At 33.5% G+C, this 16623-nt stretch overlaps 2 protein-coding genes across 6 annotated transcripts in view; one reads left to right on the top strand and one right to left on the bottom strand.

Annotated features, from left to right (window-relative positions):
• Positions 1–952, bottom strand: part of LOC130222433 (ATP-binding cassette sub-family D member 2) — a 31501-nt gene extending 30549 nt beyond the window's left edge. For all 5 annotated transcript variants that reach the window (XM_056455004.1, XM_056455003.1, XM_056455002.1 and 2 more), the window contains exon 1: positions 5–952. In XM_056455004.1, the coding sequence (XP_056310979.1) occupies positions 5–946 (942 nt within the window). In that variant the 5' untranslated portion in view covers positions 947–952. The remainder of the gene's footprint in view (positions 1–4) is intronic.
• Positions 953–3925: 2973 nt separating this feature from the next.
• LOC130222714 (uncharacterized) lies at positions 3926–16546 on the top strand. Its single transcript, XM_056455242.1, has 12 exons — positions 3926–4103; positions 4268–4310; positions 4892–5027; positions 5119–5254; positions 5341–5401; positions 7501–7659; positions 8331–8431; positions 8518–8591; positions 11224–11291; positions 13515–13685; positions 13759–14074; positions 16297–16546. The coding sequence occupies exons 1-12, from the start codon at positions 4081–4083 to the stop codon at positions 16416–16418; spliced, it is 1410 nt and encodes a 469-aa protein (XP_056311217.1). The 5' UTR covers positions 3926–4080; the 3' UTR covers positions 16419–16546.
• The last annotated feature ends 77 nt before the right edge of the window (positions 16547–16623 follow it).

Here is a 16623-nt window from a genome sequence, read left to right on the forward strand (position 1 = left end):
CCACCTTGTGTCCCCTATAGAAGGCGATCTCCTCAGCGTTGGCGATGATCCTGGAGTGCACATATCTCAGGTAGCCCTTCCGGTGAGCCTCCTCCGCCACTAGCTTCCCGAAGCGCGGCGAGCAGGCGCGCAGGACCTTCGCCGTGGCGAACACCACCAGACCGGCCAGCAGCGTGGGCCCGCTCGCGTTTGCCCCCCGTGACCGGGCCGTCTGTATCAACGTGTACGAAGTCAGAATCACGTCCAGGATGGGCTTAGTGAGGTTCGAGTACAGATGCGCGATGGACTGCGAGAACATCATCACATCCTCGGTCAGCGACTGGTCGGGGTTCGCCAGCCTCCCGTCCATATTGCTGACCTTATAGTAGGTCTGGTCGGTGAAGTAGGTTTTGTACGCGTGATCCACCAGACGCGTGCGGAACGCGAGCGCCAGTTTGCACTCCAGATAACGGATCGCGCTGTTGACGAATGTCGCCGGTATGGCGATCAGGAGCCATTTCATCAGTTTGATCATGAAGCTCCGCGGCTGCTTCTCCACGATCGTCTTCACTATTTTGCCGTCCAAACCGGCCACGTAAATAGACAAAAACGTCCGTGACACCAAAGCCACCGAATGCAAACATAGCAAGCCGAGCTCTTTGGTGATGAACCTCGGGAAAACGATTTTGACCAGGGCGAGAATCTGCTTGAAGAATTCCGCATCGACACCGGGCGATTTAACGGTACTCAAAGTCTCCGGTGGAGCTTTGTGGGAGGATATCGAGCCGTTTTCGTGTCCCGCGGCTGGAGTGTCGTTCCTGCTCGCTTTGCGTTGATGTAGTTGTTTGCAGATGATGGGATAGAGGGTCTTCGCCCCGTATGCGGCGGCCGCCAGGAACAGCGCTCTCTTCGCCGCAGTCCTCCGGTCCCATTTCACCGTAGATGCCGCATGCAGAATGTTGCTCATTTTTGTATCCCGCTTTTACTTAGCTAGGTATTTCGCTATCTGCAGTTTGTTCCCGAATACATCCATAGGGCCATCCGATGCGCTAAATAAAGAATGTACAGATGAATTTCATGGTACCGTGAGGTTGAAGCGGGAGGCAGCACCGCTAGGTATGATGTTTCCGTCATTCGGGTTTTCCTCATTTGGTTACGCCCCCCGCTTCACGCTGATTGGCTGCAGCGCTTGACGTATTTAAATATAACGGAATGGTCTGATCCAGGGGTTTTCAACCTTTAGATGCAACGGACCTCCAAATATGTTCATCCTCGTGCAAGAGAAAGGACCCCCCAATCTCTGTGTAAAAAATAAATATAAAAGGTATATATTTATACGATCTAAAGTTACAGTATTATGTTGTTCACATAATTTATTCATGCATTTAAATGTCATCAGTTATTTAAATGAAATGTGTTTAATATATTTATGTATGCTTTAATGTACTTGTATTTGTTTATTTAAATAAATCGCATCTGATTATAGCTTTTGTGTCAACTGTATCAACTGTGTTATAATGTTTGGATATATTTATGCATTATATTTTTCATTATAAATGATATCATATATGTATATAAATATTTTTATTTTTGCTTTTTTTATTTACTCCAAATATTTCCACCCCTGCGACAGTCTGAATCATGATTCTATGTATTAAAAGGTTAAAATAATACTAAATAAAACTAAATTATTTGTTTGCTTGATTATGTAAATGTCTGTGTTGCTCATCAGCACTGAAATAAATAAATTATCTTTCCTCAATAATAATAATAATAATAATAATGATAATAATAATAATAATAATAATAATAATAATAATAATAATGATAATAATAATAATAATAATAATAAAAATAAAATAAACAAATAAAGTTTTGGTTTTGTTTCCCAATAATAATAATAATAATAATAATAATAATAATAATAATAATAATAATAATAATAATAATAATGTTTGGTTTTGTTTTCCAATAATTATAATAATAATAATAATAATATTATTATTATTATTAATAATAATGTTTGGTTTTGTTTCCCAATAATAATAATGATGATGATGATGATGATGATGATGTTTGGTTTTGTTTCCCAATAATAATAATAATAATAATAATAATAATAATAATAATAATAATAATAATAATAATAATAATAATAGTAATAATAATAATAATAATGTTTGGTTTTGTTTCCCAATAATAATAATAATAATAATAATAATAATAATAATAATAGTAATAATAATAATAATAATGTTTGGTTTTGTTTTCCAATAATTATAATAATAATAATAATAATAATAATAATAATAATATTATTACTATTATTAATAATAATGTTTGGTTTTGTTTCCCAATAATAATAATAATAATAATAATAATAATAATAATAATAATAATAATAATAAAAATAAAATAAACAAATAAAGTTTTGGTTTTGTTTCCCAATAATAATAATAATAATAATAATAATAATAATAATAATAATAATAATAATAATAATAATAATAATAATAATGTTTGGTTTTGTTTTCCAATAATTATAATAATAATAATATTATTATTATTATTATTATTATTATTATTAATAATAATGTTTGGTTTTGTTTCCCAATAATAATAATGATGATGATGATGATGATGATGATGTTTGGTTTTGTTTCCCAATAATAATAATAATAATAATAATAATAATAATAATAATAATAATAATGTTTGGTTTTGTTTTCCAATAATTATAATAATAATAATAATAATAATAATAATAATAATAATAATATTATTATTATTATTAATAATAATGTTTGGTTTTGTTTCCCAATAATAATAATAATAATGATGATGATGATGATGATGATGTTTGGTTTTGTTTCCCAATAATAATAATAATAATAATAATAATAATAATATTAAAAATAATGTTTGGTTTTGTTTTCCAATAATTATAATAATAATAATAATAATAATAATAATAATAATAATAATAATAATAATGTTTGGTTTTGTTTTTCAATAATAATAATAATAATAATAATAATAATAATAATAATAATAATAATATTATTATTATTAATAATAATAATAATTATTATATTTATTATAATAATAATAATAATAATAATAATAATAATATAATAATAATAATAATAATAATAATAACAATAATAATAATGATATTTATAATAATAATAAAAAAAAAAAAAAAAAAATAATAATAATAGTAAAAAATGATGATGATGATGATGATGTTTGGTTTTGTTTCCCCAATAATAAAAATAAATAATAAATTATGCAATAAATAAAAAATACAGCCCTCAGCATATATAAGCACACCCCTCACTAATTTCTCGTTTAAATATTATAAGATGCTTTACAATATTATATTTGTGCATATACATTAGATTAGTCTGTGAAGCCAAATCTGGAGCTCATCTAACAAAATAACTTTTATATTTTAGAGAAAAATATTAAATACAAATTTTCAAAAATCGCAAGAATCGAGAGAAAGAAAAATATATTAAATTTAGTTGAAACGTAGCTTGTAATTTTTTGCATGAATATAAATGTCTTATTTCTAAAGTTGTTCGGTGACTAAAATATAATTTTATTTAATATATCTGTTTAATAAAACTGTTTTGTTCAAATGCACCAATATATTCACTGAGAAATGGATAAAAATATTCATTTTCAAAATGGGTTGTACTCTTAAATGCTGAGCACTGTACATTTATTCATTATTAATAATTATTATTATTTTTCTTATTATTTTTTGATTAATAATATTATTCTATCTCAAAAGTAGTTAAAACACAATTCTTAAAATAAATAAAGAAAAGGAAAAAGAAAATGTATCGCTGATGTTGGCTGTGATGATGATGATGTCATATGACTGAAAGTTCCCTCACGCGCGTGCACAAACGTTGCACCATCACGCGATTATTATCGCTTATCTTAATATTAATCTTATATCTTATCTGTACTTGACACGTGTCTAATGACACCATAAACGAGTTAACAACTATACGCTGTCAGTATTTAGGTAACTTTAACTTATCAACAAAGAGAGACCGTGTGTGGATAACCGTCGTTTATAACCGCAACATGAACTGGGTCGGAGGATCTCGGTCAGTGCTAATCTGCTAACTTCATTAAAATTCATTAATAACTCATTTTACATCATCACTCGACAGAAATATTTCTTAAAAGTAAAAGTAGACAGTTTAAACAACTTTGTATAAATGAATTAATTACATAATTCGTCTAATATGTTCTCATTTTAACTTACCAGAAGCAGGTATATCAAAAAGAAGGACGACACAGCAAGGCTGAGAGTGAGTATAATCGTCGAGTCAGGTGTTTAAATCGCTTCAAATGAATTGTTTGATGATTTTGTTCACATTTTTAGCGACTACACATTTGTAATAGTACATTTGCTCAATAAACTTACCAGAATTACCTACAGCTAGGTGTATGGCAAGGGTGGAACGTTAACTGGTTTGTGAAGTGGCGGCAAACAAAATGTGTGAGGAAAATAATTTAGATTTGAATCCTATTTCTCATTTAGAGACTGGGTTATACAAAATATTAACCCCCAACCCTAAACCTACCCTTCAATGTTCTGCAAAAACCCCCAGAAATGATTGTTTATCACAAAAATTATGACTCTGTAAGTAAAGTTATTGATGTGTAGTAGCCACAGATGTATCAAGACTAGATTCCTGTTTTGTTGTGATTAAAAAAATGATAAATTAATTAAAAACTGGATATTAAACAATGTGAGGGGGACATTACACCCCTGTATATTGGTATTGAATAGCGAGGATACAGTGAGGTTGTGGACGTGTTTTAATTTTAGTGTTGTTTTTATCTGCAAATGTTCCTCTGATTCTCTGATTTTCTTTTCTACCTCAAGGCGTTTTTTCAAAAGCAAAAGATGAAAAGACATTCAGCGTCAAATTTGAGAAAGACGCAAGAACAGAACACTGGAAATATGGATCTGCTGTCATTATTCATCGCCAACCAGCTTGCGTCGAAGAAAGAGCCAACCAGTACAATCATCGTGCACTCACAAATGAACGCAAAGCAAAAGGTTTAATTAAGTGTCATGTGCAAAACCAATGTTATTTTTTTGTTTTATAGACAAACCAATAATAAATCGTTGGAATGGTCCGAATGAAACTAAACAAGTTTGGAGAAATCCTTCACAGATTCCACAGAGCTCTTGTCCACCATCTGGTCCTAAGTTGAGCTTAGTCACCAATCAAAAACCGAAGAGGTATGATTTAGTAGGATTGTTATTTTGTAAATATTTCAATATCGCTTTACTTATATATACTGTATATCGGGTGTTTGTTTTAACAGTGTTAATAGGCCTGGCTTTAAACTCAGAAAGCATCGTTCGTCTAAATATTTCCAGTCAAAGGTAAGCTTGACTACAATGTTCACAATGATAAAGTAATTTTTTTCAGGAGTTACAAAGGTTAAAGGCACAGCATATAAGATATTTTCTCATTAAAATACAAATTTTCTCAATAAAATACAAAAAAACTACTAGATCAGTGTTATACACTGTAAAAAATGCTGGGTTCCACACAATTGCTTTATGTTATCTCAACACAAATCGATTAAGTTAACGTAATTGTGGATTGAACATAAATCAGTTAAGTTATCCTAAATCAACCTCAAGAATTGTGTTGATTTAGCTCATTTTGAATAAGTCGTTTGTCAGGTGTTTTAGCGGTGTCACATTTCTTAGGGGTACATTTTGAAGCCCTTCCCCTTCACACTCAAGGGCCAGGGGGTAGGGGTACAAAAATAGAATTGGGATTGGGCCTAGTGACAGTAGCACATTTCAGTTCTTACATGAAAAAAAAAACTAGTAATTCATAGTACATTTTAATGAATCATACTACAGTAACGTGTATTATACTGTTTATATTAAAGAATTTACTACTCTTTTTATAATGCTATAATATACTTCAATTTTTACTACATTAAAATGTGGTGTATTGTAGTATGATATATAGTTGTTGAAAACATGGTACAGTATTGGGTAATATGATTATATTACTATAGCTGTTTCAGATGAGGTCTCGCTTGATAAAATTACTATAGCAATTTATAGTACTGTAAAAACAATAGTGTTATTAAACTGTATATATTAAAGTATTTACAACACTCTTTATTAACTGTCTATTTTTATTAACTATTGTAAACTTGTAAACTGTAGAAATACTATAGTATACTATAAGTAAGAAGTGCTTTACTATAGTAAAAAGAAAATAAATACTATGTAGTCCTTACTGTACTTTAAATTACCTCAGTATGTTTTTTTTCATGCGGGTAAATCTTGATTCTCTTTTGTCGTTCACATGACTGAGGTATCAAAAATATATGTACTGTATGAACAAACCATTTTTAACAACAATCTGATAAAAATACCAACATATTGTACAGGAATAATCATTCAAATTAGGACTGAGCTCCTTCTCCACACTTGTAAACAACAAGCTGGTTCTTGCAGTATACATTTCCAGAGAGCAACGTCATGTGAAAGGTTGCAGATGTGGATCTCAGTGCTAGCCCAAGGCAAGCATTCGTTGTAAAAATAATTTTGTTTTGTTATTTCCTGGAAACGACTGATTGTTTTGTTGCAGAAGGCCATCATTTGTGTTCTGAGGTCACATGGGTTATTTTTAAGCTGCCTAATTATAGATTATACCAACCCAAGTTCATTCTGATTACGTACCCCTGTATACATTTCTGGAGAGCATTAAATACATCCCAGGAGGTACATTTTTTTTTAGTTTTTAAGAATCCGCCAGAGGCCGCTGTATACGTTTTGTTAGATCTCAAATTTCTCTCGCGAGTACCTTTCACGCCTGCTGTTCTCGCCTAAATCCACCAGAGGCCACTGTCGACTGACTGACCGACCGATCCACCCAACCCACCCCGTTCCCTAAACCCTACCGATAGTGTTTTGAAAAGCAATTCAGAAAAAGAAAAGCCCTGATTTTTTTTCAGCCTGATTTTTACCATGTTTTCACATTTTACCACATTCTCACCCTATTATTTATTTTTTATTTCATTTTTTGCCATTTGTTTTGGTTTTACCCGCTTTCTGGAACCGTTATTTACCGGACTCGAACCCTCACAGTCAACACCGCTCTGTGTCTTACTTCCTCCGACGTATGCAGCGAGCCACTGGACAAACTGGTAACAGTGGAAAAGCCGTCTGATAAGTCTGGTAGCAGGTAAGTGCGAAAAGGAACTGCATCATACCGCCCCGTAGCATTCGTTTTAAAGTTGAAATACAGCCATACGTACTTCTGGCTACATAATTCCCGATCTCCAGAAATGTATAAAGGGCTATGTTTTCAGAACGAGCCTGTCTCAGATTTTACACCACCAAAATGTGGTTTACATCAATTTCATGAAATTTATTCCTAAGAAAACTTTTTTTAATCGTCAAATCTTTTTTGAGTGAACCATTGCTTCAAATAATGGCTTATTCACCTTTAGCTGTCCCCTTTGGTCGAATCGAACATGTCCGATGGCAGTGGCTCAGATAATCAACATCAACCATCCTCATCTTCTGCTGGCTCGAAAGCTCCAATCAATCCACATGTGCCATTTACCCTACAATCCACTGCAAATTCTGGAAATAGGAAATCTCCTCAGGTTTGTTGATTTAAGTCAGGGGAATCCAAAGTTGGTCCTGGAGGGCCGGTGTCCTGCTGACTTTAGCCTCAACTTGCGTCAAGACACCTGCCTGGAAATCTAGTATACCTAGTAAGAGCTTAATTAGCTGATTCAGGTGTGTTTGATTAGGGTTGGAGCTAAACTCTCCAGGACACCGGCCCTCCAGGACCGAGTGTGGACACCCCTGATTTAAGGGTTAACAGCTTTTTTTTCAACACTTCCAAAAACATACAAAAAACAGGTCAAAAAGGCAAATTAATTTGATGTCAATTGACTACTTTGATGTCAAAACGACTTTAAATTGACGTCTAACATTGGTGTCAAAAATGTGTGTTTGGCGTCAGTGTTAGATGTCAATTTAAAGTCATTTTTAGACCAAGAAAGTTTACAATATTTGTAGTGTTACAAAATCCAGTGTAAATTTAGAAATTCCAATTAAAGCTTTCAGATGAATAGACCTTTTCTTAAATTAGAATACTTTTTGTGTCGTTATTTTGGTGGTCAAAAGTGCATCAATGTGTGGATGGACAAGTGGACGTCAAGTCAAATTGATCTGTATTTTTTTACGCCACACTCAATGTCAGTTTGATGCCATTTTGACATCAAGATGCCCGCTAGATGTATGTCTACATTTTGCTTCATTCTTCCAGCCAACAAAGCCGAACAATCCATGGCTCCACATGGATCCACCACAAAACGTTTTACAAAACAGTCCAGCGATTGGATTTCAGCTCGAGAGCCCATTACCAAAGTGGGTACAATGATATTTACAATGATTCAAGATAATATGAATGTGAAAGTGCATATAACACTGAATTATCGTCATCTGTTGCACAGTCCAGAGATGGGAGAGACTTCAGACTTCTTTCCACTGCGCTTTTTGAAGAGTAGCGAGGACACTGATGATGAAGGTACAAGGCAAATGTAGTCATAGACAGATAAAAACTTTTAGTATGTGTGAATGCACATTGCAAATTTCAAATTAAAAATCCTTTAATTCGTAAAAATGTTTTTCTTACAGTCTCTTAAGGTAGTTTTGGACGAAACACGGTTAATGCGAATAATGGGAGATAAAAACACATTTGCCGAATAGACTCTGACATAGTGAACATTACCAACATGTGATTCCATTATGCTTGCCTTGTTTACTGTTGGTTGCTAGGTTACCAATACTACAGTCAGCCACTCTAATGTTTGGTTCACACCAAACGTACTATGTTCGCATTGCTTTATTCCCTCTAAAGTGTTCGCGTGTTGTTCTTCGTTCATTCTTCATGCTTTTTTTTCATATGATTGACGTGAAGAACATCCCGTGAGTCGACACTCTGGATGAATACAAGTTACGTTCGTTGCTTTGTACGTGTAATTGGTCCCAAAAATGCCGGAAAGCCAAACGCTGATGCGTTTGGGTTCACGGCACCATCCAAAGGTACAATTTCAATGTCTCCTTTAGGAACTGCGAGACAATTATCGTTAGGTAAAAACTGCATAAAAACGTAGCTCCTGGGATTTATTTGGCGCTCTCTAGAAATGTATATAGGGCTACATAATCAGAATGAGCCTGGGTTGGCTATTTCTGCCATTTGTTGGAGACTCAGATCAGAAACATTTCTCTTCTCCCAGCTCCTCTGCTTGCATCTCCAGCATCATGGACAGCTGCATTTTTCGGTCGATTGAATTTTTTAAACTTGCGCGAAAGACGTGATTGAGGTGAATTCAAAACAAAAATGTCTATTTTTCTAAAATGCGCGTTCGCATTGACTTTGTGTGCAGATTAGTCACGTCAATACTTGATGATGTTTTATAAACAAATTTTGGGAGGAGCATGCGCAGATGTTTGGACATTGTCAACAATCATTCTATTATCCAATCAGCTTAAGACCAAACCCCTATAAAAAAAACAAGAATGTCCTACCTCCGTTTTCTCTCGACTTTCAGCGTCCCTCCTCCACCCCAGCTCCCCATCTTTAAACGTGATTCCTGCTTAAATTGGAGCAGAGGTGAGAATTATGAGGCCAGGCTAGACACTGCGCTTATATCTCTTTCTCCCTCCTGACAAGGGGAATAACACGAGTATGGGTGTCTTTCCAAGCACAGAGCCCTCTCCTTGTATAGGATGCCAAATATGCATATTATATTCATTCAAAATATCTGCAAGCATGAACTCGTGAAATTTGGTGTGAACCCAGCATAACAACTGGATGGAAATTTTCTTTCTATTTTTGCAAAACTTAAAAAAAAAAAAGAATCGCTTTAAGTTAGGATTTACAAATATACTCTTACTTTCTTGTGCGTACTGTAAGATCAAAAATACCTCACACATCCAAATAAAACAAACACAATTACCCCCACATGCAATGTTCTTCAAGAAAATATTTAATTTAAGGCCATAAAATATTCCACTAGGCTATAAAAACGTTTGCGGCCATAAAATAAAACACAATATTTAAGTAAATGATTAAAATATATAAAGAGTTCTGGTGCGAAAGCTTCTAAATGCTGTCTGAATTTTGTGCTTAGCCTCTTATGTTTATGTTCATTTATTGAATCTTTATGGTCACAAATATAATCTTTTTATTACATTTTGGGTGAACAACTGAATATAAACATGGGAGGCTGGGTAAAATGTGAAGTTTAGAAGAAAATCTCGTAAAGGACTTTTTTTTTTGCATCTGAGCTCTTCTTATACTGTGTATATTGTGAAATGTTTTACACTTTAAACTGTTTTATTATTTCAGAAATCTTTTTTTTTATTCTACTAAAAGATTACACAGCATTTAGCAAGCTTTTGTCAAATAAGTGTCTCTACTGCTACTTTTAAACTTTAATAAAATTAAAATAATACATTTACTTATTGTATAAAGTGAAGTTTCATAAACTAATTTCGAGAGGAGCACGTGATATGATTGAGCACGTCTGGCCACTCATCTGTAATCAGTAATAATCCAATCAGAGTGATCCTAGTTTACTATAAATGGATCATTTTCTTCCTACTGTTCTATCTTCGTTTGGAAGAATCCCCCCTTCCACCCTATCTCCTCCTTTTCCTCCCTTTTCTAAAGGGGGAGCTCTCGAGACCTACCTGATCTCGGATCTCCTGATATGCTTATCGACCGGGCGGGAGCCCTGGGCTCAAATATCTCCGAGCTCAGGGTTCTCTCCTGGGACAGCATGCCAAACCTGCTTTATACGCCAAGCATATCTAAGTGGGAACTCTTGAAATAGATATTGTGTAAAGAACAACTCTGTTGGTTTAAAATCAATCATTAATAAAATGTTGCTGTTAATTTAACATTTTTAATTCTAATGATAGTATATATTACTCTGAAAATGTCTTAAGAATAATACAAATAAAACAATAATAAGTTACTAGCATCGGTGCAACTTTTTATTTTTTAGAAAATACAGAAATAGTATTACATGTAGTGACTGAATGGTAGTATATCTTAACAATTATAGTTAATATAATCAATATAGGAGCCTTTCTAGGCCTCCAGAGTCTGTCATGTGGTCTCTGACTGATTAGTTTCTAATTTCTTGCAGTGTTTTCCTCATTCGCTTCTTATGACAGATCTCAAAAGAAGGACAACAGCGGATTCTTCTCAATGCAGGTATGACACACAAGCCGGTGCATGTTTTAAAATCATATATAAAATATAGAATAAATAAAGACGTGGACAACATTGTTGAACCCTTCAGTTTAGTCTAGTTTCATTAGTTTTTCTTGTTGAAGCACAGGTCGAAAGCAATATCTGATTTTTTTTATTCATTTATTTTCAGCAATTCCTTGAGTAATCCTTATTTCAGTGACCACTGTAGTTCTTCTTTCTTTAATGGAAGGGTACCAACAATTAACAATATATAATGTAATTTGTTAAATATTTAGTGTAAGGTAAGTTCATTAAATTGTGGATCAATCATTTGATTTGACACTATATTGGAGATTTAAAATGTGCCATCATTTGTAAGGAAATACTGCCCCTTTGTGGTTAAAGCAAACACATGTGCGTTGATGCCTCATAAACAGAGGAATTTGACTTTAAAAAAAAGTTTTTATGTAATTTAAAAGATTTTTCACCAAAAGTATTGTATTTGGATTCAGATTTAATTTAGTTGACTAAAAAGAATATATTTATTGTTGGGGTAAAAACATGTTTCAGATTACTTCTATATGACTTGATATTACATTGTAAACTGTGTGCTTTTTGTTTTGACATGAAGTCGTTTAAAATAGTCAAACGGTATATGTTCTAATATTGTATAAATATTGTGTGTTTATTTTTAAATGTTGAATAAAATAAAATAATAATGAAAGTACGATGTCCAATTAAAATGTTATGGTTCATGACCAATAAACAGATACCTGAAAACACAGTTTTAAATGGTTTTATTTGGAAATGTTCAATTATTTTATTAGAAAAAACATTTCCAATTTTAAATGAACATTGATAAGCATGATGAAGTATCCCATTGGAAAGAAATAAGAACCCAGCAAGCAGAGGAGGTCAACGTGAGGTCAGATTGATGTTGTACCCGAATGATGTGGGACTTTTCATTTTGTTTGGAAATGAAAATTGGGTTGACGTCAATGTTGGAGAGATGTTTGATATTGGTCACTTTCTAACCTAAAAACAACCAAATATCAATGTCTAATTATGTTACAGCTTGACGTTGTGTGGACGTTACCACTGTGATGTCTATTAGATGCTGGATTTTGATTGCCATACCCGATGAATAAATGTCAGTATTTGACGTCAATATGACATTGGTTTAAGACCAATACAACCTAAAATCAACCAAATATCAATGTCTAATTATGTTACAGCTTGACGTTGTGTGGACGTTACCTCTATGACGTCTATCAGATGTTGGGTTTTGATTGCCATACCTGATGAATAAATGTCAGTATTTGACGTCAACATTACGTTGGTTTAAGACCAACACAACCTAAAATCAACCAAATATCAATGTCTAATTATGTTACAGCTTGACGTTGTGTGGACGTTACCTCTATGACGTCTATCAGATGTTGGGTTTTGATTGCCATACCTGATGAATAAATGTCAGTATTTGACGTCAACATTACGTTGGTTTAAGACCAATACAACCTAAAATCAACCAAATATCAATGTCAATTTCACGTCGTTATTGGACATCAAAATAACATCCTTAGCCGCTGTCGACCTAAATCTAACCTAATAATAACGACTTATGACGTTGCGTGTATGCTAGAAAAGAATATTTACATAACATTACACATCTTAATTAGCACATTTATCTGTACACATGCAATAATTAAACAATTAGTGTTGTGATTCTGATTTTATATAAATATTAGACTAATATTTTATTATACTCTCATTTGGATACTGTATAGAAATACATGAAACCCCACAGACACTTGTGTCAGAATGTTGTTATTAATATTATTATATACTTTTTTAATATTGATGAATAATTAAATCATTATGTGACAATACATAAAACATTTAAATAAATGTACTAATTTAGAAAAGATATCTGAAAACACAGTTGACCTTTCTTGTTATTTGGAAATGTACAATTGTTTGATTAGAAAGACATTTCCGGTTCTCTAACACTGATAATTATGATGAAGTATATCATCAGAAGTAGGTAAATGAATATAAATATTACATTTATAATTGGAGTTATTATTATATTAATAAATATATCTGTATTTACTATAGCATATGTTACTTAATTACACAAAACTATTATAAAATGTAATGGTCCTATATAAAAAAAGCTCTTATTAAAATTACACTTACCTGTTCAATCGTTTTATGACTGTGACATTGTCTTCTAATGGACAGAAAGAAGAACATCTGTTCATCCGCCAGTCCTCCCGCTCATTCCTAATCCATTCTGAAGAAACTCTCAAAGCAGGCAACACGTACTCACCAGTGAAAAACAAAACACCAACACCTTCACCAGCGCCATCCTGCAGACAGATGGCGAAATCCACCCGTCATTGTCAAACTCAGGTAGAATCCATGAGTAAAACGAACACATGAAAAAATATGCTTGTTCTATCTCATCTTTCTCATCTGCATGCAGATTCAAGCACAAAGGCATGATGAAAACTCTGTAACGACCCTGGACGCAGGAACCCAAACAGCAGCTTCGTTTTACCGGGACGTTTCAGTCCAGTGTTCACTTCTTCCTCTCAAATCCACAAGGCGGCAGTCTTTCCCTCAGCTGCTCAGTCCTGTCATGCTTTATTCTCCAAAGGGAAAGCACAGAAGAGCAAGAAGTAGACCATCAGGGCATCCGAAATCACAACCAGACCGTATAATCCGCAATCTTCGCAGTCAGAAGAGCACGAAAAGAGATCTGACGTCCGTTGTGGACGATTCATCCCCCAAACCTTCAGGTATATAAATAACCTGAGCATTCTGAAACCTCACTGAACTCTTTAAAGCAGATGTTGCTTCTGATCGACACACTGACAATACTTTTCAGCCAGTTTCAATACAGACATGATAAAGTTTGACTAAATGAATGTTGAAAGTCTTCTGAAGCTCTACCAATCAAACATAAATAGTCTCCCTGTGTTGGCGTGGGTTTCCTCCGGGTGCTTCGGTTTCCCCCGCAGTCTAAACACACGCGCTATAGGGGAATTGGATTAACCAAATTGGCCGTAGTGTATGAGTGCGTGAATGAGTGTGTATAGGTGTTTCACAGTACTGGGAAGGGCATCCGCTGCGTCACACATACGCCGGAATAGATGGTGGTTCATTCCACTGTGGCGACCTCTGAAATAGAGACTATACTGAAGGAAATGATTAATTAAAATAATGAAATGTAAAATAACACTGTCGTCTTGATCAGTTAAATAAATGAGATTATTTTGTAGTTTAAGCTATGAATGTTATTATGCATTGTGCCTGGATACTTTAAATTCACTTATTATATTAAATAACTATTATTCTTCAATTATTTATTAATTATCATCCTTGAACAGTTTCATTTGCACATTCTGTGAGTTAAAAAATGCTGTTTGCTGTTTGTGCTTATTTAAAATGAGCTGAAACAACTAAATTCTTCATTTTTTGGGGGGACAACTTAATTATTTTATGTTCAAGCCACTTGTAAAAACAAATAAGTTAACGTAATTGCTTCATGTTGTCCCAACACAAATCGATTGTGTGGAACCCGGCATTTTTTACAGTGTATGAATGAAGGAAAATGTATACTTTCATTTAGCAATGATGCGTTCTTGCGCTGATACAATAAATGCAGTTTGTTCTTTAGAGAATATTGAAAAAAACTTTAATAAAAAAAAACAATTATTAATTAATGCACTATATTTAACAAACAAACAAAAGAAACAGCAATCAACCATTTCTTAAGGCATATGTGACAATGAAGTCTTCAGTAAAAACTGCTAAAAATCAGAAAGAAAACATAATTTTTAAAGGAAAACTTCACTTTAAAAGAATAAAAAGGCCAATTTTACAACTCCCCTAGAGTTAAACAGTTTTTATTAAACCATTGTTGAATCCATTCAAGTATTTTTAGCTTAGCTTAGCATAGATAATTGAATCGAATTAGACCATTAGCATCTCACTCAAAAATTCAAAACGAGTTTTGATGATTTTCCTATTCAAAGCTCGACTCTTCTATAGTTACATCATGTACTAAGACCAACAGAAAGTGAAACGTTACTCTTTTCTTGGTCGATATGGCTAAGTATACTCTCATTCTGGCGTAATAATTAAGGAAATTTGCTGTCGTACCATGACTGCAGCAGATGCATTGATATTGAATTAAATTAAGATGAAACAAGGTCGTAACATAAATAAATAAATAAACAAACAAATAAATAAATACATTTGTGAAGATTTTATAAGGCCACACTACACGATCACAGGAAACCGCAAAAAGCTACATAAGACATTTTGTGTCAATGATCTCTAATCCTACAAACTTGACGGTTCTTTACAAAATAAACTGTTCAAAAACCAGACGGTGAAGGGCAGGTCGCATAAACAGTTTTTATTAAACCATTTTCGAGCTTAAAGTATTAAAGTATTTTTAGCTTAGCTTAGCATAGATAGTTGTATCAAATTAGACCATTAGCATCTCACTCAAAAATTCAAAACGAGTTTTGGTGATTTGTCCTCTTCTGTAGTTACATCATGTACTAAGACCAACAGAAAGTGAAACGTTACTCTTTCTTGGTCGATATGGCTAAGTATACTCTCATTCTGGCGTAATAATCAAGGAAATTTGCTGTCGTACCATGACTGCAGCAGATGCATTGATATTACATAACACCTGAAAATAGTCCTCTTAATAGTAACTCTTATATATTACGCTAAAATGAGAGAAAATGTTAAAAATTACGCACTCTGATTATTTTTGAGTGAGATGCTAATGGTCTAATCCGATTCAATGATCTATGCTAAGCTAAGCTAAAAGTGCTCCAGCCAGACCCAGAGATCGGCTGAATGAACTCAAAAATGTTTTTTTGATTCATTAATGGTAAACTCATCTGTTTAACTCTAGGGGAGTTGTAAAATTAGCATATTTAAAAAAACAATGCTAGTTTAAATGTCTAAAGTGCATTAATTTGTGTGTGCTTTTCTCCAGAACAGATAAAGGGGCAGCAATGGGAATGCAGAATCAAACTGCCCAGGTGTGATGACCCGCGATATGAAAATGTGTGGCAACACCCTGTCACGGACGTCAGGCGCGTAACAGAATCTGAATGAGACGAAGACCCCACAGCGGAAAAAGGTGCGAAAGGAGCATCTGTGGAGAATCTGCTGGCATGTTAAAGCAGAGAAAGAGTTAGATCATTGTACGCTATATATCTTTATTGTTGTTCCCAAGTACATCTTCAAGTTTTCAAAGTTCATATATTTAGTTTTATACAATATAAATCTAGCAAAACATTTACAGCAACGGTAATCAAAT

The sequence above is a fragment of the Danio aesculapii genome, chromosome 4 (genome assembly GCF_903798145.1).
Source record: "Danio aesculapii chromosome 4, fDanAes4.1, whole genome shotgun sequence".
Taxonomy (NCBI): Eukaryota; Metazoa; Chordata; class Actinopteri; order Cypriniformes; family Danionidae; genus Danio; species Danio aesculapii.